Source organism: Crocodylus siamensis, chromosome 8 (genome assembly GCF_052110815.1).
Source record: "Crocodylus siamensis isolate JL-2025a chromosome 8, ASM5211081v1, whole genome shotgun sequence".
Classification (NCBI taxonomy): Eukaryota; Metazoa; Chordata; order Crocodylia; family Crocodylidae; genus Crocodylus; species Crocodylus siamensis.
This window is the reverse complement of record NC_143402.1, coordinates 2,062,521-2,085,038: the sequence shown is the minus strand read 5'-3', so window position 1 is coordinate 2,085,038 and position 22,518 is coordinate 2,062,521. Positions and strand designations below refer to the sequence as shown.

At 42.3% G+C, this 22,518-nt stretch overlaps 1 protein-coding gene across 1 annotated transcript; it reads right to left on the bottom strand.

Moving 5' to 3' along the window:
- Window positions 1–452: 452 nt before the first annotated feature.
- Window positions 453–22,518, bottom strand: IL13RA1 (interleukin 13 receptor subunit alpha 1). The gene is made up of 12 exons (XM_090060307.1): window positions 22,445–22,518; window positions 22,105–22,111; window positions 21,503–21,812; window positions 15,983–16,137; window positions 14,660–14,795; window positions 12,494–12,614; window positions 10,170–10,354; window positions 8,377–8,528; window positions 5,950–6,082; window positions 5,483–5,588; window positions 4,823–4,907; window positions 453–3,248 (listed from the first exon to the last, which is right to left on the bottom strand). Exons 1-12 carry the CDS (start codon window positions 22,516–22,518, stop codon window positions 3,132–3,134), a joined length of 1,581 nt encoding a protein of 526 aa, XP_089916433.1. The 3' UTR covers window positions 453–3,131.

Here is a 22,518-nt window from a genome sequence, read left to right as displayed (position 1 = left end):
CTTAGCTGATGGCTTTATCCCACTTTATCAGTCTGACCAGCTCTGAAGTTTGGCATATACAGCCATGAACTATTTGTGTAGTTTAACATTATTATAGCAAATTTAGTCATAACACAGGCTTTAGTTTCACAGACGGCAGGAACTGCTACCGCTTTCATTTCACTGAGAAAGAGAATGCTGCTGGAACAAGCACAGCTGCAGATTCACATGAAGAGAAGAGAAAGATCTAGGCCCACCTCTGTCTTTGCCTAGCACAAGACTAACAAATCCAGCATCCTCTTTGCTCAAATGATGGAAGGAATTAAAATGACACCAGAGATATGAAGGGAAGTGCCCGAGTTACTATCTCCGAACCTGGACCACATCCCTTCATGTTCCTTTCCAAGCTCCAGTCATTTCAGTCTCTTGATTTCTCTTCTTTCCATGAAAATAACTGAACTGGAAGACAAATGTGTATTCAAACATACTTTATTTATTCTTTAAACAAAATTTACCATCAAGTAGCCATAAGAAAGGAAAACAGATATATGGTACAGGAGTCACACTATTACAAACCTTAAAAAAAAAAATGTTAACTTTCTTAAAGTAGTAGCAATTCACAGATAGTAATAAAATACCTTTGTGTTACATCTTGATCTGTAGAGTAACAGACAAGAAGTCTATTTACCAAGTGTGCCAATTATTCCTAATAAGGAAACAAAGAATTATCCAAAACATCCTCACCACGATCAATATAACACCAAGGTTGCAGGTTCAATTCCCAGGTAGACTAGATGATCTCCTGAGGTCCCTGCCAGCCTTACTTAACTATGAATATGATCCCCTTCAATTAAAAATATATATATCTTCCTTTTGGCCTAGCTTTTTTTTCTTTATCATTTCTCTTTAGCAAGCTTCCATCTTGCCAGAAGTGCAGAAGCTAAATAAAAAGACTACAGGACAAAAGGCCAATAACTGTCTTCCTTGATGGATTTGAGAATCGCAAACCTCGATTATGAAACCATCTACTTATGCTTTCTTATGCTATAGGTCTTACCCTCCTGGTTATGCAGTGACCCAAAACTAATAACATTCTAGATGAGGTAGATGAGTTTAATCTGGGGAAGATTTCAGAAGCATAGAAAAAATCTGTCTTATAAATCATGAATGTTTAGGGAAGTTATATTTGATTAAGGAATTTAACAAAATGGGAAATTGTTTTCAAACCCTTCCTCTCTCAAATACTTAATATCCTAATTAATTGATTTTGCACAGTTTCCCCTTAACCTGAGTTTTGTTGTACCTATTATTAAAATCCCTGAGATTGTATTTTAACTTTGCTTCATGAAACTACTCTTACAGATGTTCAAGGTAAATATCTTTATTCCAGAACTGACTGATGCGACTGAATCTTAGGATGCAAAAGCAGGTTGCCCAAGTAGTGACTACAATATTTTTAGTACACCTTTAAGGAGATCTGTTCTGAGTTTATTTATGGCCATGCTTCATTTCAAAAGACTGAAGCAGCCGGAGGTGAAGCTGAGGGAATCAGACAGAGAGAAAAACTCAGTCATTCACTACTTAAGGCCAGATTATATGAATTTTTCTGTAGCTCTCTATCGCCTTCATTTTCTGCCTTCCCTTAGGAAGCATAATGAAAGGCAAGGAGTTGCCTTCCTCAAAATATAAAATCAGAGATAATAATGTTCAGGACTTGAATGTATCAAGGAAACCAACCACAAGCATACAGTACTATTCTGATCATAAAAGTCAACCTCACATTTGCAGGGGCAGTTTTGGAAAAACATACCTGCTTTTCCCCCTGTAATGATTATATAGAAAGTCTTTGAACTACTATAGTTCTTACAAAATCCCACAGGAGGATACAATAACCCAAAGGAGAGCACCTGGAAGGTTAAATGCACTAAAATATTACAATAAAAACAAGCTGATATTTGAACTGCTTGCACAAAAAAAAATACTGCAAGTACAAAGGTCAAGAGAGCTGGGAGCCTAATGCGTGTACAAGCCGAGTGATTTTTATGGTTCCTTTGGAGGAAAAGAGGTGGACTTACAATCAGAATGGTACAGCAACCAGGGGCAGTATCACGAGCAAACTATTAGTAATTCACAATCCAGAAGGAAAGCAGCAGCAACAAGGTACAGCAAAGTTAGCCCCAACTTTCAGATTCTCACAGGGGAAAACCAACAAGAAGAAAAGACAAAAAAAAGACAACTTCACTGCTATATTACAAGGGAGAGAAGTCTGTTTGCTCCCTGGGTTGGGCTTGTCACCTTCCACCCACTACTGGAGCCAAGGCAAGAAGAAGAAAAACATAGAAAGCAGCTTCCAGCAGAGGCAGCTGCTGAAAGGCAACACTTAAACACAATACCAGGAATCGTCCTTTAAACAAAGCATAAGCTAGCTCATTGAACTCACTAAGGGGAGCTATTAGAGGCTAAGAGCTTAGCAGAATTTAAAGAGGACTAAACACTTGTGTACACAGTGAGAATGTCCACTGTTGTGTTACAACATCTTTTTTAAATATACATATATGTGTAATTCTTAACCAAGGGTTAAACCCTTCTGGTTCAGGGTTTAAAACAGTCACTAACCAAGGCAGAGTGGGGATGGAAACTTGCCTTCTGGGTAGGTTATTCCATGATCAGCCACTAGGTGGTTGCTTGCACTTTCCTTTGCAGCATCTCGAGCAGGCCATTGTCAAGACGGTGCTGGAGGAGGTGGACTCCCCACCTGGAACCAGCCATGCTAAGAAGCCTGCTGTGAGCGAGTTTTTTTCTGTCCACACCTCTGCCACTTTCTGCAAAAGCAAGTGAGGTGCTTCACAGCTGTGCCAGGGCCCACTACAAGCAGCTTCCGCCTTGTGGGCAGCACAAGCACTAGCCAGGAGTATGACGAGGCCAGGGGGTTTATGTACATGCCCACCTTGGAAGCTCCAGCCAGTGCTGACAGTAGAGGATTCAGGCGGCGAATGTCAGGGCATGACTTCTAGGTAGTATCAGAGGGGGTAGTTCAGGAGGGATTCAGCAAGGTGGGCTGCCCAGCCTCATTCCACAGCACCATTTGAGATACACAAAAGCAAGAGCTGAAGTCTTCTTCCTCTGTCTTCTATTTGTAAGCCAGAGCTGTATCAGTGCTTGTTTCCAGAAATGGTAGTCTCTGGCACTTCTATCCAAATGACAGGGTTGATCTCCTCTTCCTTAGCTAGCTTATCATAGGCATACACCAAGCCATCCTTGGGGTAGTTCTGAAAGAGAACATGTGAGAATTATTTCATGAGAGATTTCCAGCATGGTCACCTTCTTACTTTTCACTGGCTACAACAGTTTTACACATGGCAGAAAATGCAACAGGGGCAAACAGTGCAAAATTAGATCTCTTGGGGATATGGTTTCACTCTGGTGGAAGAGAAGCTGCTGCTCTAGCTAGCAGTGATGGCACTCTGCTTGAAACCAAGGCCTGGCCAAAATTGTGACAGATTCTGGTCAGAGAAAGACAGGTAGGACATGGGAAAATGAGAGTTTCCAGACATCAGGAGCGGGTGCAGGTAGCAGCAGATCGGTGACGTCTACTCTGTTTTCTTCGTGGTTGTTGAGCTCCTGGCAGTAAGAGACTTTTGTTGGGCAGAGAAGAGAGGGAAGGACAAGGTAAGGGACAGCAATACTGCAGTAGTTGCAACTATCTTCCTCTCCTGGAATGAAACATCCAATGCCCCTTGTGAAGGAAGCCCCAGCCCAGAGACCATCAATACCTTCGTCAGCCATAGCTGTTCAGTCACGAATGCCTAGGAAGCTACAGGGGCGGCAGGAAGGCAACTCTGCTAACTAGCAAGGGTAGCATAAACTTCTGTCTGCTGAAGATGGCTTGCTGTCGAGTCAGCCACCTTTACTGCATACCCTAAATGCACATGTATGCCTCAGCAGAGAGTTGAGCACAACCTGTGCAATAATCCCAAAGATAAGAACTGCTGCGTCATGTAACATGGGGTGTCTGCACCAGGCCTTGTTTCCCTCCCAGAAGTATCTGAAATCCACATACAAAGCACTCCAGAAAATCTGCTCAGAATATTTATGTTGTTAAAGCAAAAAAGGTAAACTTTTTGGCTACAGAATTCATACTAAATTTACTTTCTCACTGTTATTTTCTCCAAATGAGACAGCATAACAACATGACAGATGACAAAAAATACAAATTAATCCAGAGGCATGCTCTGGAATCAGATCCTAACTTTTTCATATATCAAACTTAAACCCATCAGAACAGAAGCTAGATCTCAAGATTTAACACCAGGGTTCCAGATGGACTAGGTAATCTCTTGAGGTCCCTTTCCAGCCTTACTTCTCTACAACATCTATGACAAACTGAACGATTGTTAGACAGAAATATCTGTAACACCTTTTTGCAGACGGCTGAGCACTAAATCCAAAACAGATATAATCTGTCATTAAAATGGAGAAATAGCATTATTTTATGTTTACACGATGGAATTAAGATTTGAAAGTTCCTTAAACATTAGTCAGCCATTTCAAGAAACTGGAGGAGAGGGGACTAAATGATATAAACAGAATTCAATGAACTTGTGAAACAAGTAAGTACTTGAGAAGAAATAATTTAATTCACTTAAGATGATATAATAGATTGTTTCTGTACATATCTCATCGTCTTAAATACCTGACATACATAGAGCATAACATTCACTTTAAATACTTTTTAAAAATAATTTTGAAAGTAAGGCAAAAACATTAATGCAAGCATAGGAATTAGAACAAAACAGACTTAATCCTAATAGTTCAGTTGATAGGCAGTTCACAGGACACTAACCTGGGGATCCTCATTTTGCTCTAAAAACATTCGTTTCAGTATTTCTCTAGGGTCAGGAATAGGTGGAAGTATCAATATCTTGAGCCTTCAGGAGATAAAAGTAAGAGTATTAGATTGCACTAACTGCTAAGCCAGAATATTTCTATTCCAAGTTATATTTTGGAAGTAGCAATGCAAGTCAAATGCAGCTGGACTCTGCTGTAACGTATCCCCCTTCTTTACTTCTTCATTTCCAACCAAACATGGGAAAGGAATCATACATTCTGCTCCGGGGTATTTGTGAACTTCCAAAGTCAAGGGACATTGCAGAAGTAGGTCTGATGAAAGGGAGGCTCAGGATTTTTCAGAGAGAGTACAAAAACTCAGATTTGGACTTCATTCCCTGGCAAGGAAAGGACCCTCCTCAGCTTTGGCAAATTAATTAGACAGCTTTCATGCAGCCAGAATGTAAGTGTGGTTTATAAACTTGAATTTTAATAAATAAGCTATAATAGTACCTCTGCTCCTTATCAGTTGTGAAGTGAGAATTAAAAAGAAACTAAGCACTGCTGAAACCATATATACTACGCAGGGGCAAGGAACTAGGGCAGAGATGGACTACTTTGTAACTCTAGAGATATATCAGAACATATGTTTATAATAAATGGGAAACTGATTTACCTTTGCAGGTAAACTAGTAGAATTATAGTAGACACTGCTACTACCAGTGGAATGATGACTATTAAACTGATGTAGAATGTGGAATCACTGTCTTCAGTCTCTTCACCTGCAAAACAAACAACATCACAAGGAAACTCATCATTTTGTGAACAATGAAAGTGAAGACTAATTTTTCATATCATGAAAAATGTGCAACGTTAGTAATGGCTAGGAAAAGTCAAGTATTATTAAAACAACATACCTTCAAAAGAGAAGTCTAAGAGAAAACTTACATCACACTTGTAATCAAGTTATCTAGTCAGATCATACCGACAGTACCCAAATTTTTACAGTACCTAGGTACTATAAGAACGAACCTACATAAGGAGAAGATCTCTAGCTTATGGAGCCCTGTAAACTAGCGCTAATGCCCAAAAGCCAACATTAAAAAGAATTCAGATTGATTTATATGGACAAAGTGTTCTTACCTATGCTCTTTTCTTCACTCCAGTCACTCCAGAGCTGGCTGCTGTAACACGTCAAACTTGCTTTTGCTCTCACTTTGAAAGTGTACTTGAACTTTGGATGAATACTTGGAATCTCTGTTTTATTGAATCGATTCTTAAAATGAAAAGTTAAGATGATTTACTCAATCCTGTTGCCATATACAAGACATTTATTTTCATCTTGTAGTTTTAACATTATCAGACATAACATTATTATTAGAGTCTTTTTTGGTTTCCGTAAGCTTTGGACTTCATAAATGTGGTAAAAAATGGAGATTTCCATAGCATGTATTATAATTTCATTTAAAAATGACGTCAGGTTCCAAAGCAAGGACATTCAGAAATCGAGGTTCAAACTAACGGAGCAACTACACTAGTTCTGAAGCCAACTGTCTGGAGCAATGGGCTGCCTTCTCTTTGAAGCACCAGACACCTTTGTTTCCATTTTAATCGGCAAAATAGGAGTGCATCTCAAGCCTCCCCCACATCAGCGTGTCATGATCATTCTGAGGAATGAAACAGAATGAATGAAACAGAGGCTAACCCACATAAAGACTTTCATGATTATTTTGCACCTAAAAGACCAGTTTCCCGAGGAAATTCCATTTGCCCCGAGCATCACTGAAATAAAAGGAGGCTTGAACACTTTATAAATGTCATCTGGCTGATGGGCGACTCCATTTTGTTTACATCTTAGGAGTGCACAGTCATCAGGCTTAGCTAAATTATAAGTCAGTGAAACTAATATATAGCAAAACAAGTTGTTTTGCTTACTGTTAAGATAGCACAATTAGTTCTTCTACTTGGGTGTAGCCACGCACAAACAGCAGCAAGTCCACAATGCTTACATAAAGGCTGATTGTGTGTATTTCGATGTGCAATCATTTGAAACCTGCCCCAAGTCTTAGTCTCTTACCTCCTTGCTGAGTATATGTGCATTCACACTTGCTCATTAATCAGCAAGGTGCTTTTCCTTACAATAATTAAGTCATGTCACTCAAAGACATGTAAAACAATGCCCTCTTAGAATAAATAAGTTAGTGAATCTGGCTGAGAGATCTGTGCTATACACAGGCTGAAGGCCCATAAGAGCCAGAAGCAGACACTGCCACATGTATGTGGGCCCTGTCTTGGATCTTGTTACTCTGGTTAAACTTCAACATCTTCATTAGCGACCTGGACAAGGGTGTGGAGAGCACCCTGTTCAAGTTCGCTAATGACACCAAGCTGCGGGGTAAAGTGAATATACCGGCAGGCAGGGACCGCGTCCAGGCAGACCTGGATATGTTGGAGAAGTGGGCGGATCTGAACAGGATGCGGTTCAACAAGGACAAGTGCAGGGTGCTGCACCTGGGGAGAGGGAACCAGCATTATGGTTATAAGTTAGGGGCTGACCCTCTTGGCAGCACAGAGGCAGAGAGGGATCTTGGAGTCAGGATTGACTCCAGGATGAATATGAGTCGCCAATGCGATGAAGCAATAAGCAGAGCCAACTGCACCCTGTCCTGCATCAACAGGGGCATCACTAACCGGTTCAGAGAGGTCTTGCTCCCCCTCTATGCAGCGCTGGTCAGGCCACAGCTGGAGTACTGCGTCCAGTTCTGGGCACCGCACTTCAAGAAGGACGTGCAGAACCTGGAGAGGGTCCAGAGGAGGCCACGCGTATGGCTGGGGGCCTCCATGGCCAGCCCTATGAGGAGAGGCTGAGGGACCTGAATCTCTTCAGTCTCCGCAAGAGGAGACCGAGGGGGGATCTTGTGGCTGACTACAACCTCATCAGTGGCCACCAGCAGGGACTCAGGGAAAGTCTGTTCCCCAGGGCCCCCCTCGGAGTCACCAGGAACAATGGCCACAAGCTGAGGGAGGAGAGGTTTAGGTTGGATATTAGGAAGAACTACTTCACGGTAAGGGTGGCCAGAGCCTGGAATAGGCTTCCCAGAGAGGTGGTGCTCTCACCTTCCCTGGGGATCTTCAAGAGGAGACTGGATAGGCACCTGCTGGGGTCTTACGACCCCTGCCACCCCCAGTGCTCCTTCCTGCCTGTGGCAGGGGGTCGGACTTGATGATCTAAGTCCCTTCCCACTCACTGATTCTATGAAGTGTACCTGATCTGCAAGGTATTTGGTACCAAGCACCATTTTGCCACAGTATAGGAGTGGAATCTAGTGATCAGGAGTCTACATACTAATTTAGCTGTATGATTACAATACATCTGGAAGCTATTGCATGAGAACCCCCCCCGAAAAATACTCAGATAGTTTCAAATTAGTTAAGAGACCTGCTGTACATGTAATTAACTGTGTTTTGTTTTTAAAATATCAATACTTTAGCTGTTATTAACCCACTGCAAAAACCATACACAATGCATTTCAGCTCCCAAGTAAATAATTAATGAAAAAAACTAATTACTTCAATTTTTGTAGTGGTATCTGACTTGCTGTCTTTATATTCGACTTCATAAACTAAACAGCCTGATTGGAAAGCATCTGGTTGTTGCCATTCAAGAGATATTCCATTATTGGTATTCAAGAGTTTTACTATCTTTGGAGTACCAGGTTTTACTGAAATAATAAGAATAAGTGTTAGTCAAAAAATTAAATACATTATCCTATATATTTTTAACACATGTACTTGGTTAAAAGTGTCACTAGATAAGTAACAAGACATAGTTCACGTACAGCAATTACAACACTGAAAAAAGAAGGAAGAACTGGCATCAGAGCTCAACAGGCTATGTTCATAATTTGTAATGTTTTATTTGTATGAATTTAAGTGACCATACCATGGCAGTCTCAAAAACTGCATATATTTTATGACAACTTAGCTATACCTAGCTGTGGGTATTTCAAAACCAGAGCATGATTTCCTCATGGCAGGAAGTCAAAACTGGTGACTACATTTAAATCAAGATGAAGCGGTCTGAATAGACTTGGTAATAATTCATTATGGGAAGACCGAGCTTATCAGCAGTTACACATACCACAAAACTATCTACTTTATTCTCACCATAGAAAACGAAACCCAAGACATACCAAGGAGATCTTTACTTGTTACAAGTCATTAACCTTTTTACACACTGTACACGAAGTATGTACTAGACTAGATCTTCAGAGGTTTCTAAACATGCTCTCCTGTGCCACAAGCTGACAAAGCGACTGGCAGACCAGACTCCCCGGTGGCAATGGGGTGCCTTGTTTATCTGGATGAAGCCTCACACAGGAGAAAAGGAAAAATAACTCACCAAAACCTAAACCCTGCTACCAGTAGTGTGAAAGGCAGACAGATGTAATGATAGATTATGACTCTGCAGTTAAGCCTATCAGTTGAATCTGTTGTTTTCACTAAGGGCTGGCAACTCCTGTGCTTGGGGAGTCTAAAACTTGGGCTCAAGATGGTAGAGAATCAATTTAAAAGGCTCCGATGACATCCAGACGTGTTCTCTCATCACTGACACTCGGGAGACTTGTGACAGCCGGAATAAGCAGCATTTAGGAACGACCCTGGGGTCACGGCTGGAAATCAAGGTCCAGCTCTTTCACTGATGTAAACTGGTTTTACTCTGTTGACTGCCGAACTGTATCAGTTTATATCAGTAGGAAACGATTCTTCTGAATCCACTGGCCTACATAATTCTGTAGAGGAACTGGTCCTGGAAAAGCAGCCCATCACCATTGCTGGAAAGGTTTCTCAGAGATACGAAATGGTTCTGAGCAGGCCAAAACCAAACACCCAATGTACTCCACACAAAAATCCACACACACTTGAAAAAACAGATTATCAACCCAAATACACCACTTTTATGAGGGCAGTGGAGAGGAAGGCCTTTAATGAACTGCTCCAGCTTACTGTTAATAAAACTACTTGGAAAGTGTTATAAAACACATTTTATAACAAAGCAAGAAAGAGCTCAACGTCAGGGCAAAGCAGAGCCAGGCTTTCAAAAAACATGATGAAGAGTTTTATCCCGTTGCAATTAGGAAATTCAATCTTGACAAACATTGACCCATTACAAGAGGACCCTACCTGTTCACAAGCAATTTCTGAATGTTTCACAATGCTACTTCTCCATACAGGCATGGATGCTATGTCATATACTATTAGTAGAAGATAACAAGCATAATCAAAAGCAATTCTTTTGTTGATCTGTAAACAAATTAACTTTGCAAAGCACACACGATTGATTGTAACATAACTAAACCTACCAATTGTTGCTGGATCTTTACTTTCACAGATGGGCCTTACTTCTTCAGAGTCACCTCGAACCAAAATATTGATTGTTGGATACAAAGATGTGGAATTTGCAAAGGAAAGTCTGAAAGTACATCTGAAGGTTCCTTCATGGATATGGTAATCTTCACATTGCTGGTGACTTTGCAGGCCCTCATACCTACAGCAATAAAATATAAATATAACGCAACATCTCAAAAGCCCAGGCTGCAATGAATAAGTTTGTTTTTAAACCGGTGTTACCAGATTGCAGAAGGTGACACTTCATGGAGGTTGGCTACACTTTTTCCTACATCCACACGTGCGCACACACTCACGAGCTAGACTAAATTGTCATTTCACTCAAGCACTCTTTCTTTGGCCCTAGCTCCAGCTCAGCCCTCTGCAGACTGTGGGCCACTCAACCCCTTGGTATGCCCCCTTTGCAGGGATAGGGTTTTCACTCCTTCCCAGTCTCATGGCCAGATACTCAGTCCTCTGACACACCACAGTCCTAACTAAGGTGTCCTACTTAGATTCGTTTACTGCACCAGCAGGGATAGGATTCTGGATGGAGGGCAAAAACAGAATATAAAGAACACTGGGGTTTTTTTTCCATTCACTACCAGTACTGAAAAAAAATGTGGTGTTAGGTCAAATAAAATAGCTGGTTTAACTCCCAAAAGGAAACATTTCACTTGGATCTTGTGCTTTAACACTTGTTTTAAAATACAGCTGCAAGACATTTTGAAACTGAAAGGTTGTGCTGGACCAAGAGGGCAAAATATTTTAGTTTCATTTAGAAAACGTCAGCTTTGAGAGCGACATGGCACTGTCCCCTGTGCTCCTCTCGGCTTTATCTGCATTTTTCACAAAAATACTTGGCTCAGCCCTAGCGAAAAGTGGTATCCCATGAAGGCACTGAGAAGCCCTATGAATTCACATTCCTCTCCCCCCTACCCCTCAATCAGATCTAGGGCCAAGCTCAATTCCTTCACAGTGGAAGAAAATTCAGGGCACAAGCTACAGCAAATTAAGAGAGAACAGGTAGTTACTGCATATTAGTTGCCCTGCGGTGACTGCCCATCTGCCAACTATTAACCATGAGAAGAGAAAGCTAAGCCAGTGCAGCTTACCCCTCAATGCAACAGGGCTAAACTACAGAGGGTAAGCTTGCACTTACTGTGGGGCAAGAAAAGAGGCTGGAGCAGCTGATGCACATGAATCCCTGTCCCCTTGTAACTCACTATTATTTTGTTTGCTTATGTTTACCCTTAATCATCTCAGTAACTAGAACTGGAGAGAAAAGGGGACAGGCACTTTTTATTTATATAATACATCGTAAAAATAACTCATTGCTGTCCACTGCAAAGTCAAGTGGCAACAAGGGAACTCTGAGCTTCCAGAGGCTCCAGAGATAAACTGCTGCCTTTCTCTGGAAGCTAATAAAAGCTGACATGCAATGAAAACCAGCCATTTGTGAGAACGTGCCTGAGTTAGCATGCACATATGTCAGTGCCAAATCCTTTCTTTTTCCACAACTCTGTCTTATAGCAGGTGGCTATTTATGGAAGTTACTTGAGAAGGGAGGGTCTCGAGAAGATAACATCATTTCATCCAGCGCTGTGACTTCCAGAGATGAATCAGACACTGGAGAGAAATGACTTACACCAAACTACTACTAAATGTTACCCACTGTTGTGGTTCAATGGTCCAGATGTGCTTATAACTGCTGTGAAAGCACTGGCCTTTGGATACTGTCTCAATGGGGAGATGGAAAGTCTGGGCAGCCTCCATACTCTTGCCTAGGCATACATGTCCGAAGGTCCTGATGACCTCTCATGCATACACCATGATCCAAAAGGATTGATGGTTGCCTGCAATATGTTGTTCGCATTTCACATGAGTCCAAAGGTTTTTAGAAATGGTGAATGAGCAGATGAGTAATTTTAATCTAAACGACAGCCCAGCTGTGACAAGGCCTTTCGTAATCATCAGCAAAACTCTGTGCCAGCTCCCAGTTGACTCTGCTGTCAGTGAATCACAGCTACTTTTAAATAAGCCCGAGAACCACACCAATGCTTTCCATAAGCAAATCAGGTCCCAACAAGCCAGCGTCAGCAATCTTTTGCGGCTACTGTAACTTAGAGTAGGGGAAGTTTCCTGCCAGCCAGGACTAACATTTTAATTTTTATACAGATCTTCGGAGCTCTTCCAGAGGACAAGCAACTCACAAATACAAGCCACTCAATGTACAAGAGGACATAACCATAAGAGTATTTGTAAGCCAGAGAGAAAATAGAAGCCAGTCAATACAAACCAGTAGTACAAAGTGTAGTTGGTGCTATCACTTGCTTTCTTTCCACGAAGCCAAGTACAAACCATAGACTTCAAGTTGTGCCAAATGCAGCTTATGTTACTAGCCTCTGTATCTGGTACACCTGAAATGCAAATTTAAAAACCCTCTTAACATTCCTTTTTTCTTTCTTTAAAAACAAGAAAACCACACACACCTGTGCACACACATACACAACCCCCCAGCAAGGGCCTCTCATCATTTAGCAAATCTAAGTTGCTGCTGTTCACCTTCCAGTAGATACTTGAGAGGCAGCCTGTGGCTTCAGGCTGGAATGAATACCTGAGTCTGACCATGCAAGTCACCTACTTGCACAGCAGCATGGCTCAACTGAAATCCCTAGAAGCTCCTCCTAATCACAAGCAAATTAAAATAGTGCTAACTGTTGTTTTTACTGAATCTGATCTACTATAGTGAAATCAAGAAAGTACCAGCTTTTCTTAAACCACAGGTGCTGTAGGATTAATTTAAAAGGAGTATTTATTACTGCCAAGTTGGGAACTGCAGAGCTGTTGCTAAGAAAAACCTGCCAATACCTACCAAGTTACTTACAATTGTTTCCCTGTATTTTGAATATGGTTATCAGTAGATCGCCAAATGCTGCTGAATGGTAACTGTGGGCCAAAGTTGAGTATTTAGATAAGCCCACCATACCTGTAAACATTTTACTGTATTTAAGACCTAAATCACATCACAGAATGATAAAAATAAATGACTGCAAAGACACTGTGAATCAAGTAGTCAACAGGACATCACATGTACAGAACAGCCACAGAATTAGATCTGTCATGTTTAACCTCACCTCTTTCTCTCTCACACACAAGTTAACCTTTCTTCTCAAGAACATAATAATTTCTAACCAACCCCTCCTGTCTGCACTAATTAAGATACTAGAATAGGTATGTTCATTTCCCCTCCAGCAAGCAGCAACTCTCCCAAGTTTTGAATATGCATGTTACCTTCATAAGCAGACAAACCTGTAATTGGTCCCAAATCTGAAACTCATTTCTACTCCTGACTTGAATTTCCCCTGTAGCCATGACTATTTAAATATTACAGGAGAATTAGAAGGGTACTTGGATACCAAGAAAACAGATGTCCATGAAAGGTCTATATACAAATTTAAAATAATAATCTGCTTAATCCTTTCTGCCATAAGGATCCACTTCTGCACTTCATTAGAACACGCCTAACCTCAAAGGGCAAAAAGAAAAAGTCATCCAGACCTCTGCACCTCCCCAGCACACACCTGTTTTTTTCAGGCTCACCTTTTTTGCCATCTGATTCGTCAGCCAGCACCTGCATTATGTTCCTTGCCTTGCTGTTATTTTCTCTGCTACTGGACTGTGCCGTATCATTCATGTTGCCTATTGACACTCATTTTTCCTGATGCTACCTAAGCATCCTCCCCTAAACCACTCATGGGCAAACTTTACAAACAGAATTTGGGGATGTGAAGCAGAGGCCTCAAACTCAGTAACACCACACAGAAGGCAGACATCAACATTACAAACGCATGATAATCATTTCCAAGCTGACTTACCTGCAAGTTCTAGGTTTTGCTTTTCTTGGAGGAGATGATAGCAAAGAGTAAGCAACACTGAACTCAAGTAATAATTACACAGCTTGCTTTGAAAGCTTCTTGAGAATGTGGTAAGGTGCACACACTTTTAGACTACAAACAGACATTGTATACATCTCGGGAGAAGCCATTTTATTCATGACAGGGCAACTGCTCGAACATCCATGTCTGTTGACCTGGGACAAACCCTAAAAAGAAGTTTATCCCCAGATATTTAGAAGTGCATCTGAATGGTTGTCCCAGGACTGCATCATTGAATTAATGGCAGAAAAGTGGCAGTTTATTCAGCCACTTGTCAAGCCCTGATTGGGAGGGTGATGTGTGTATATGCCAAATCCAGGACTTCTCTTCCGGAGCAAACACAGGCACAACTTGTCCCAGGACAGGTGTAACATCTGTTCCTAGCCTTAGCTAAATGAACATCTAAATACAAAGACTTATTCTTAAAAATGTAGCCCTTTTAATATAGTCACAGAAACCAAAGATAATGTCTAGTTAGTCACTGGTAAAGAAGATAACATGTTCAAGACTTGATCATAGAGTGGTACCTTTTGGTGGAATGAGACTTTCCGCCCAGTCACTTGGGTTACTGGCATTATCTGATTTACATTCACTTCTCACTTTTAAACAAACTTCCTTATTCATGGGTACATCTTCCACACGAAAAAGTTTCTTACTCCATTGCTAAGTTTAAAGAAACAAAATGTCAGTGCCCAAACACATTAAAAGTACAAGGAAATCAGTGACTATTAAAATGTATTAGAACTAATCCAAAAATGGCCCAACTCAAAACCAGTTCTAGAACTGAATAAACAGCTGATGCTTCAAAATGGAAAAGGAAGGAAGAAAGAAGCGTATTTAAAGCTAACAAAAAGTAAGTCTCTATCAGCAGCATGCTCAAGCAAACCAACCAGCATGTCATGATATCAAACCACCTCCCAATGGGCTAGGACAGTTTGGCAACCTAGAGATGAAGAGTTGACTGTAGGATGGAGTACACTCTTCTGCCTAGACAAATTCTTCCAGTCTATAGCAAAATGGGCCAATTTCAATGCTGCTGCCTGAGCAAAGGTTTAAGAAAGAAAAGGGAAGTCAATCTAGCATCCCGAAATCATCCAAAATCGTAGCAGAAGAAAAAGCACTCAAAGCCCATGACTCCAACAGAAGAAAATTCACATAAGCAGAGAACTATGGAATTGATAGCATGAACTGAACACCGACTGACATTTCAGCTACCACACAACAAACAAGTTGCAGCCTGCAGACAGCGTGCTATTGCCAAATTATTTGCATGCTGGACTGGCAGGAAAGAATGCAGCAATCAAAACAAAGGTGCTACCACGAACATCAAAGCCAGACAACTTAATAGTACTCAGTAGCTAGCAGTGTTTCCGTGGGGCATTCCCACAGCACCTAGAAGACTAGACTGCAGCCAAGATGCAAAGACTTGGAGAAAGATCAGAAAAAAGTAGAGTTAGGTTGAATTCTGACAGGCTACGTGTATAAGACCTTACACATCTCTCTCCTAGACTGAACCCCTCTAAATGGTTTCCCAAAGTCAGGGTAACTGGCTCTTTCAAGAAATTCACCTTCATGTAATCCTCTTGGAAATTAAGGTAGTTTATGCATTTATTAGTTTCACTTAAGAAGAAAGAGACAGAAACATCCATTATTCGTTACTATCATGCTTTTTATGAATGATCACCAACTGCTTTACCTAAAACCTGCCAATAGCTATGCTGTTGTTTTTGATCTCTGAATAGTCCACATCCCATCATGGAATAATTGGTCAAGTGTATGAATTTAACTACAGTGTACTTTCTTAGAGAGTGAATCACAGGTTTTTTAATTCAAACACTTGAGGAACTTACACTCCTTCCTTGTAATATACCATCAATCGCAATGTCTGTGGAATATTCCAAATCACAGCTGCGGCTAACGTTCTCGGGAGGTTTCCATGTCCATTTCAATGTACATATCTGGACAACAGAGTAACTCACGTTGGATGGAGGCAGAACTTCTGTTCCTAGAAAAGCAAAAGCAAAAAAAAAAGTTATGAGCACCACAAATATTATGCATTGTGCCAGTAAAACAAAATTCGGTCAGAATTGTACGGCTTTGAAAATGGTTTTTTTGCTTAAATTAACTTCCAGGAACATTGTCCACTTCCCATGGAAGATGTCATCATTTCATAAAAACAAAAATTTTCCTGACTATATGCAAAAAGTTTTCAGTTTTCCAAGAAAAAATAAGGAGTTTCTGAGGGGAAGCCCCCTTCCGCCTCTGAACTGACCAATTCTGTCAAACTTACTTCAAGTTGGTTTTTTTTTTTTGGTTTTTTTTTTAACAGAGCCTACATTCTAAGCTATTTATATTACAGTTTTTAAACTTTGTCCTTCTCTATCAGAACTAGGTTATTAAATAAAAGGATACAACTATATGTATTTTAAAGAAATCTATTCACTTGACAACTGGCTTTGCTTTTAGAACAGCTCTAAATCCCACTATAAAATGTGCTAGTAGCACCTATAGGTTGTTTTGCATATTGTACTTTATTTTAATAGAAATATCTGCTATGTACTCTACAGCTAGGTTTATGTCCCCAAATAGCTCTAAAACAGAGGTTCTTGATCCTTTTAGATTCAAGGAATCCCTTGGAAAATGCCTGCTTTTAGCTTTGGTGTTTTTTGACCACAGAAAAATAACCAAGCAATTCTTTTCTTGCAAAAAACCTGGAAAAAACACAAGTCAGATGGCTTTTAGCCGCATGAATGTGTTTGAAATCTCTAGGTTTATCTTGTAAAACCTGTTTGCACACCTGCTAGTGGTAAACTTGCATGGCACCCTGTGGGTCCATTGAAAAGATCTTTCGGCACCCTGCTTGAGAATCACTATTCTAAAAATAGAGCAAAATGCATGGGGATCTCAAAAAATAGGTGAACAAAATGATGTTTACACAGGGTCAACTTTTGCAGCCTACGGATTTTAGGCTATAAAATCTGTATCATTAACTAGATTATTGTTTGCCCTGAATGAAGAGGCTGGGCACATCCAGGCATATGTATTTAATACTCCTTTATCAAATGACAAATCTCATTTTGAGGGGCCGGGCTGTGGGATGTCACGCATCTGATGGATGCAGTGTCCAAGTGCACATACGAATCTAACTCTCATCTTCCTTTTTGTCTGATTGTATCCTATTCTCAAAAGCGGGCTCAAAGTGAGTACAAGTTTGCACATGGCTGATGATAGATAATCTGGTTTCTGTTGGTAAGTGCATTTCTATCATCCACAAAAGTTCACCCTTTTCAATTCCACCCCCCTAAGTAAGCATGTAAAACTGACTGACTAATCTCATTTTAAGTTCAAGGGCAGAGTAAGGAACGTCGATATTTGGCGAGCAATAACTTGTTACTGGCATATACCCGCAGAAAATTTCTACCTCTCGAAAGCAAGAAGTAAACAGAAGAACTGACTTGGAGGTTTCTGGGGATAAGACAATGTATGCGCCATGCTCAACCGAGGATAGTGCACTGAGGTGCAATTTGGGTCTTAACTTCCAAGTTCCAATATGTTCATATGACCATGAGAGAAACCAATGGAAGCAGTAAGCAAGCCTGGAAAAACACAGATACACCAGAGAAAAGATAAGGCCAGGGAACAGAAGGGAAGGAACGCAAGATGTGCCAGACTCCGTTTCTCAATTGTTATCAACCTGGCAGCCTCTTAAGCAGCAGGGAAGCATTTTGGATTTATGTTTGTTATTACATTTAACGAACAAGGCACTAACAGAAGAGGCCAAATGAGGCTGGCTTCTACAGCTGGAGTTAGCACTTCCAGGTGTCCACTATGAAAGAAACATCAAGCAACAGGCTCCCCAGAGAGGTGGCGGAGCCTCCATTCTTGGAGGTTTTGAATATCCAGCTAGTGTTGGCCGGGATGATGTAGTTGGAGCTGGTCCTGGCTGGAGCAGGGGTTGGACTAGACGTGACCTCTGGAGGTCCCTTCCAACCCCCATTTTCTATGATCCTGGCTTTGCTTTCAAATGGGTCAGTGGAAAAAGAGAAACTGCTCTGTCCAACCTAAAAACCACCCATAGACTTCTTGGAAGAACTACTGCCAAGCTTGACTTAGCTACCAGCTGGTTCATACATCCTAGGAGATAGATGCCTTGGGCTTTGATCACTACATTTTTATATTGCATAGGGTGCTAGAGATCATACAGTGACTAAAAAAAAAAAAAAAAGTACCAATTCTACCCTGTAACTTGTTTTTATAATTTAGTGTTATATGTGCTTGCACAATGCAACACCTGGTCACCAGTATTTTAGTGTTTAATCTGCATGAACATGCAAAACAGCAGTAACCGAAGAACATCCTTTGCAACAGGGAAAAAAAGCTTTCTAAGACTCTTTCTATTGCTCTTCTACCATGCTCTGACACGTTTTGGTGACAAAACCAAATCAACCTTTCAAAAGACAGCTTAGCCTCTAATCATATTTGTTCCCCTCCCCCCCACCCCTTATAAAATGGTTTTGTGAATTTGGTGATTTGCAGGGAACTAAAACTAAGGAGTTTTTTTCTGCCTAAAAGAAATCCAATCTTTTGCTCAATACCTTGTGCCCATCACCCTACTAATTAACGAGAATTACTGCAGGCTTCAGAAATAGCATGGCTGCTATTTTCCAATCACTTCTGACAGCATGGGATGTCACTGAGGCCAGTCAGTAGTCCCACGGAAGTCCTTCAGTGAGACAATTACAATGCTCAGAATTTAGCCATCTACAAGCACCTGCAGGATCAAGCTGTTCGTAACCGAAAGGCGTCTTGCAAGGTATAAAGCCTGAATAAACCTCATTAGCATAACACATTTAAACCTAATAAGTTTCAGAATATCAACACCATTTTCAGGCCTTGTGCTTTATGCTAGCTTCTGAGAGGGCAGGGGAGGAAAACTTGTATTTAAAAAGCTAGTGTAGAATATGCCTCCCATAAGCACCCAGGTGACCTTGGTGCTTTTGTCAATTAAAATGAAAAGTGATATAGCGACCTAAACTGCAAAGTTTATGACTTCCTTATCACATTTCATGCACTTGGAGAGACTGTGTGAAGTTCAGTTAAATAAATACTGATGCAGGACCCCTACAATTATAGACTTGCAACTCAGAATATCATGCCTCAGTACCTTTAAATTTGTAGCATAAGCTGTCCGTTTAGCATACCTTTCCCTGAATGTAGACTGTGATTTGGATAAGGTGTGCTAAAAGGGGAAAGGCTACTATTAGGAGCAGATAAGGACACAAACACTGAACAGGCAAAGTTTCTCCCCAAGACCACTATGCTGTCATACAGGAGCTGCATATCAGCAGGCTATGAAACAGGTTGCAAAATAACCCAGGACCCCATGAACACCACAGCAGCAAAGTGTACCTGACAAAAGCCTCTGCCTTTGGCTTCCAGCAGTGAGATGTTGTAGAAATAATGCACAAATGCCACCAAACACTATGTAGATGTATTTGCTATATAGATCCACATGCAGAAGATCTAAAGTACAGGTCAAAATAATCCATAGTTGAGATCACTGTACTTTTTCTATGGTTTTTCTGTCCTTACACCTCTCCTTGGTTTGACACCAAATATTAAAAAAAAAAAAATCACCAGTCTCTATACAAAAGAATCTTCAGTTCTGCTTTCTTCAATTTCTGCCCATTTAAAAAAAACTCATTTAGTTGTTTTTTAAGATGAGGTAAAAGGTTGTATTTCACCCTTTTAACCAGGGTGTTAAAAACCAATGCGTTTCGCTACACAAACACACACACACACAAAATCAAACAATGCTTAATTGAAGAAGCTTTCCATTTCAATACTATTCAGAGAAACTTGATTTAAAATTTGATTATGAAGATAGCATCTATTTTATTGAAAAAAACCACAGTAGACTTAGAAAGTTCACAGAGAGGACGTAGATAAAAGATACTATCAGCAGTCATGAGCCAACTCCAACTTCTTTTAAGGAAACCACTTACACCACGTTACAATCATTCATTATTTCCATACGTCCAGAGGCACATACAGTGCTGCAGCGATAATTAAAATGACATTCTACTTTGATACGCTTACAATAGGAGGAAAAAACAAAATGATTCAAAACCAAGATTTAAAAGGGAAAAAAATATATTTTATCTTGGGCAATGAAGCAAGGCAGAAATGAATCATGCATTTCCACCACTGATGTCTCCAAGTTCTGCAGCACACTTTGAAATGGCAAAAGGGTCAGCCTTTACCCACAGGCTTGGAAAATCAGGCCAAGTTCAATTTCGACACGCATTGCACGGAGTGCTAACATCCTGTAGGGAGGAAGCCAGCTTATTAAAAATTATTAGTACCAACTTATTAAATATAATTTATGCAGGCGTTCGGATTGGCATTTTGGCTTACAAAGGGACGCCTTTTGAAATGTAGACTCATTTTTTTAAACTTCAATTATGTTTACAGCTGTTATATTAGCAATGCTCTTCTGGATTTCTTTAATTAGAGAGACAAAAATCAGGTTTAATCTAGCAGTAGTTGAGAGGGACCAACTGAGAAGTAGTCGGGGTTCATATTTAGCGTCTGCCTTGCTCACCTGGGGCATAAACCTCCTTTTCCCCCCAGTGGCTATAAAAAGTTTTCTTTCTTCCTTGTTGGTGTGTGAGCTTTATTTAGAAAGAGCAAGGAGAAACTGAAAGCAGGGTCCAGTGCCCGAGTACACAAGGGGATAAACCAGCCCTTATATGCAAAGCTGCTCATTCCCAATGAAAAACCTGGGAAAGAACAAAATCCCACGCTGCTCTGCCATGTCTGTGTTGGGGCAGCGTCAGCCTGGCTCACAGGAGCAGGGGATGGCCGTGTGCTAGCCGCGGCGGTGCCGCGCCACAGGCCAACCCGCACAGCAATCCCCACAACCGTCCCCCTAGCCCCCCACAAAACAAGCAACCCCCCCTCGCACAACACGCAGCCCCCTAACCCCCACGGGACAAGCAATCCCCCCAACAACCCTACACAAGAGGGGCAAGCCCAACAGGCGGTCCTCCCGACCCCTCCCAAAACAAGCGGTCCCCTCCACAGGCGGTCCCCTACAACCGCCCTGCACAAGGGGGGCAGTCCCCCCACAACAGCCGGTCCCCCTCGCACAACAGGCCGCCCTCCCAACCCCTGACAAGACAGGCAATCCCCCCCTACAACCGCCCTGCACAAGAGGGGCAGTCCCCCTCACGCAACACCCGGTCCAAACTCCCCTCAAAACAAGCAACCCCCTTCACAACAGCCCCCCTCACGCCACAGGCAGTCCTCCCAACCCCCCACGACCCCTTCACACAACAGGCGGCGCCCGCACAGTCCGGCCCGCTCACCCGCGCGCAGCCCCAGCGCCGTGAGGAGGGCGAGGAGCAGGGGGCCCATGGCCGCGGGCGCCCGCTCCCGGCTCCCGGCCCCCGGCTCGGCTCGGCTCGGCTCGGCTCCCTTCCCCCGTCTTCCCGGCGCGGCGGGGCCGGGCCGGACGGGAAAGCTGGGCTGCCACCGCCCCGTCGCGTCCCCGCCCGGGGGCGGGTCTGGGGTTGCGAGGAGCCGAGCGGCCTCCTCCTCCCCCTGCCCGGGCCCGGCCTGAGCGCAGCCAGGCAGGAGGTGCTGGGATGAACTGGGAGCCCCCGTGGGAAGCCATCCCTGTCACGGCTGTCCCAGGGGCAAGGGCCCTGGGCCGGGTGACAAGACCCCCTGAGAGGGACAAGGTCTCCATTGCACACCATGCGTTTGAGGGGACTGGAAAGTCGTGCCCTGGATGGGCTAAACGCCGCCCTGCGAGGGGCAAACCCTTCACTGCCTGTCACCGCTCGCTTGGAGTGAATGAATTATCCCCCTGGTCACTGGGATGAGTTCAAAGCTGCCCTGAAATGTACAAACCTTTCATTGAAGGCTGTCCCAGCCATGGCTCACTCGCCTAGCCAGAGAATCGTACCCTGGAGCTGCAGAAAGGCACTGGAATAAGTCAAAAGCCCCCCGGACATCAGCAAGCCTGCCAGTGTAAAACCATCCCGATCGCGGCTTGCTTGAGGTGACTGGAGAATCCCATCCTGAGCCACGGAAGGGCACTAGGATGCGTTAAAAGCCACCCCAAGAGGGGCAACCTCTCCGTTGAAGACCATCCCTGCCATAGTTTATTTCAGGTGACTGGAGAATCCCATTCTGGATGCACTAGAAGGGCACTGGGATGAGTTAAAAGCCACCCTGAGATGGGCAAGCCCTCCATTGAAGACCATCCCTACCATGGCTCCCTTGAGGTGATTGAAGAATCATACCCTGGAGCTGCAGAAGGGCGCTGGGATGAATTCAAAGCCACCCAGAGATGGCCAAGCCCGCCGTTGAAGACCAT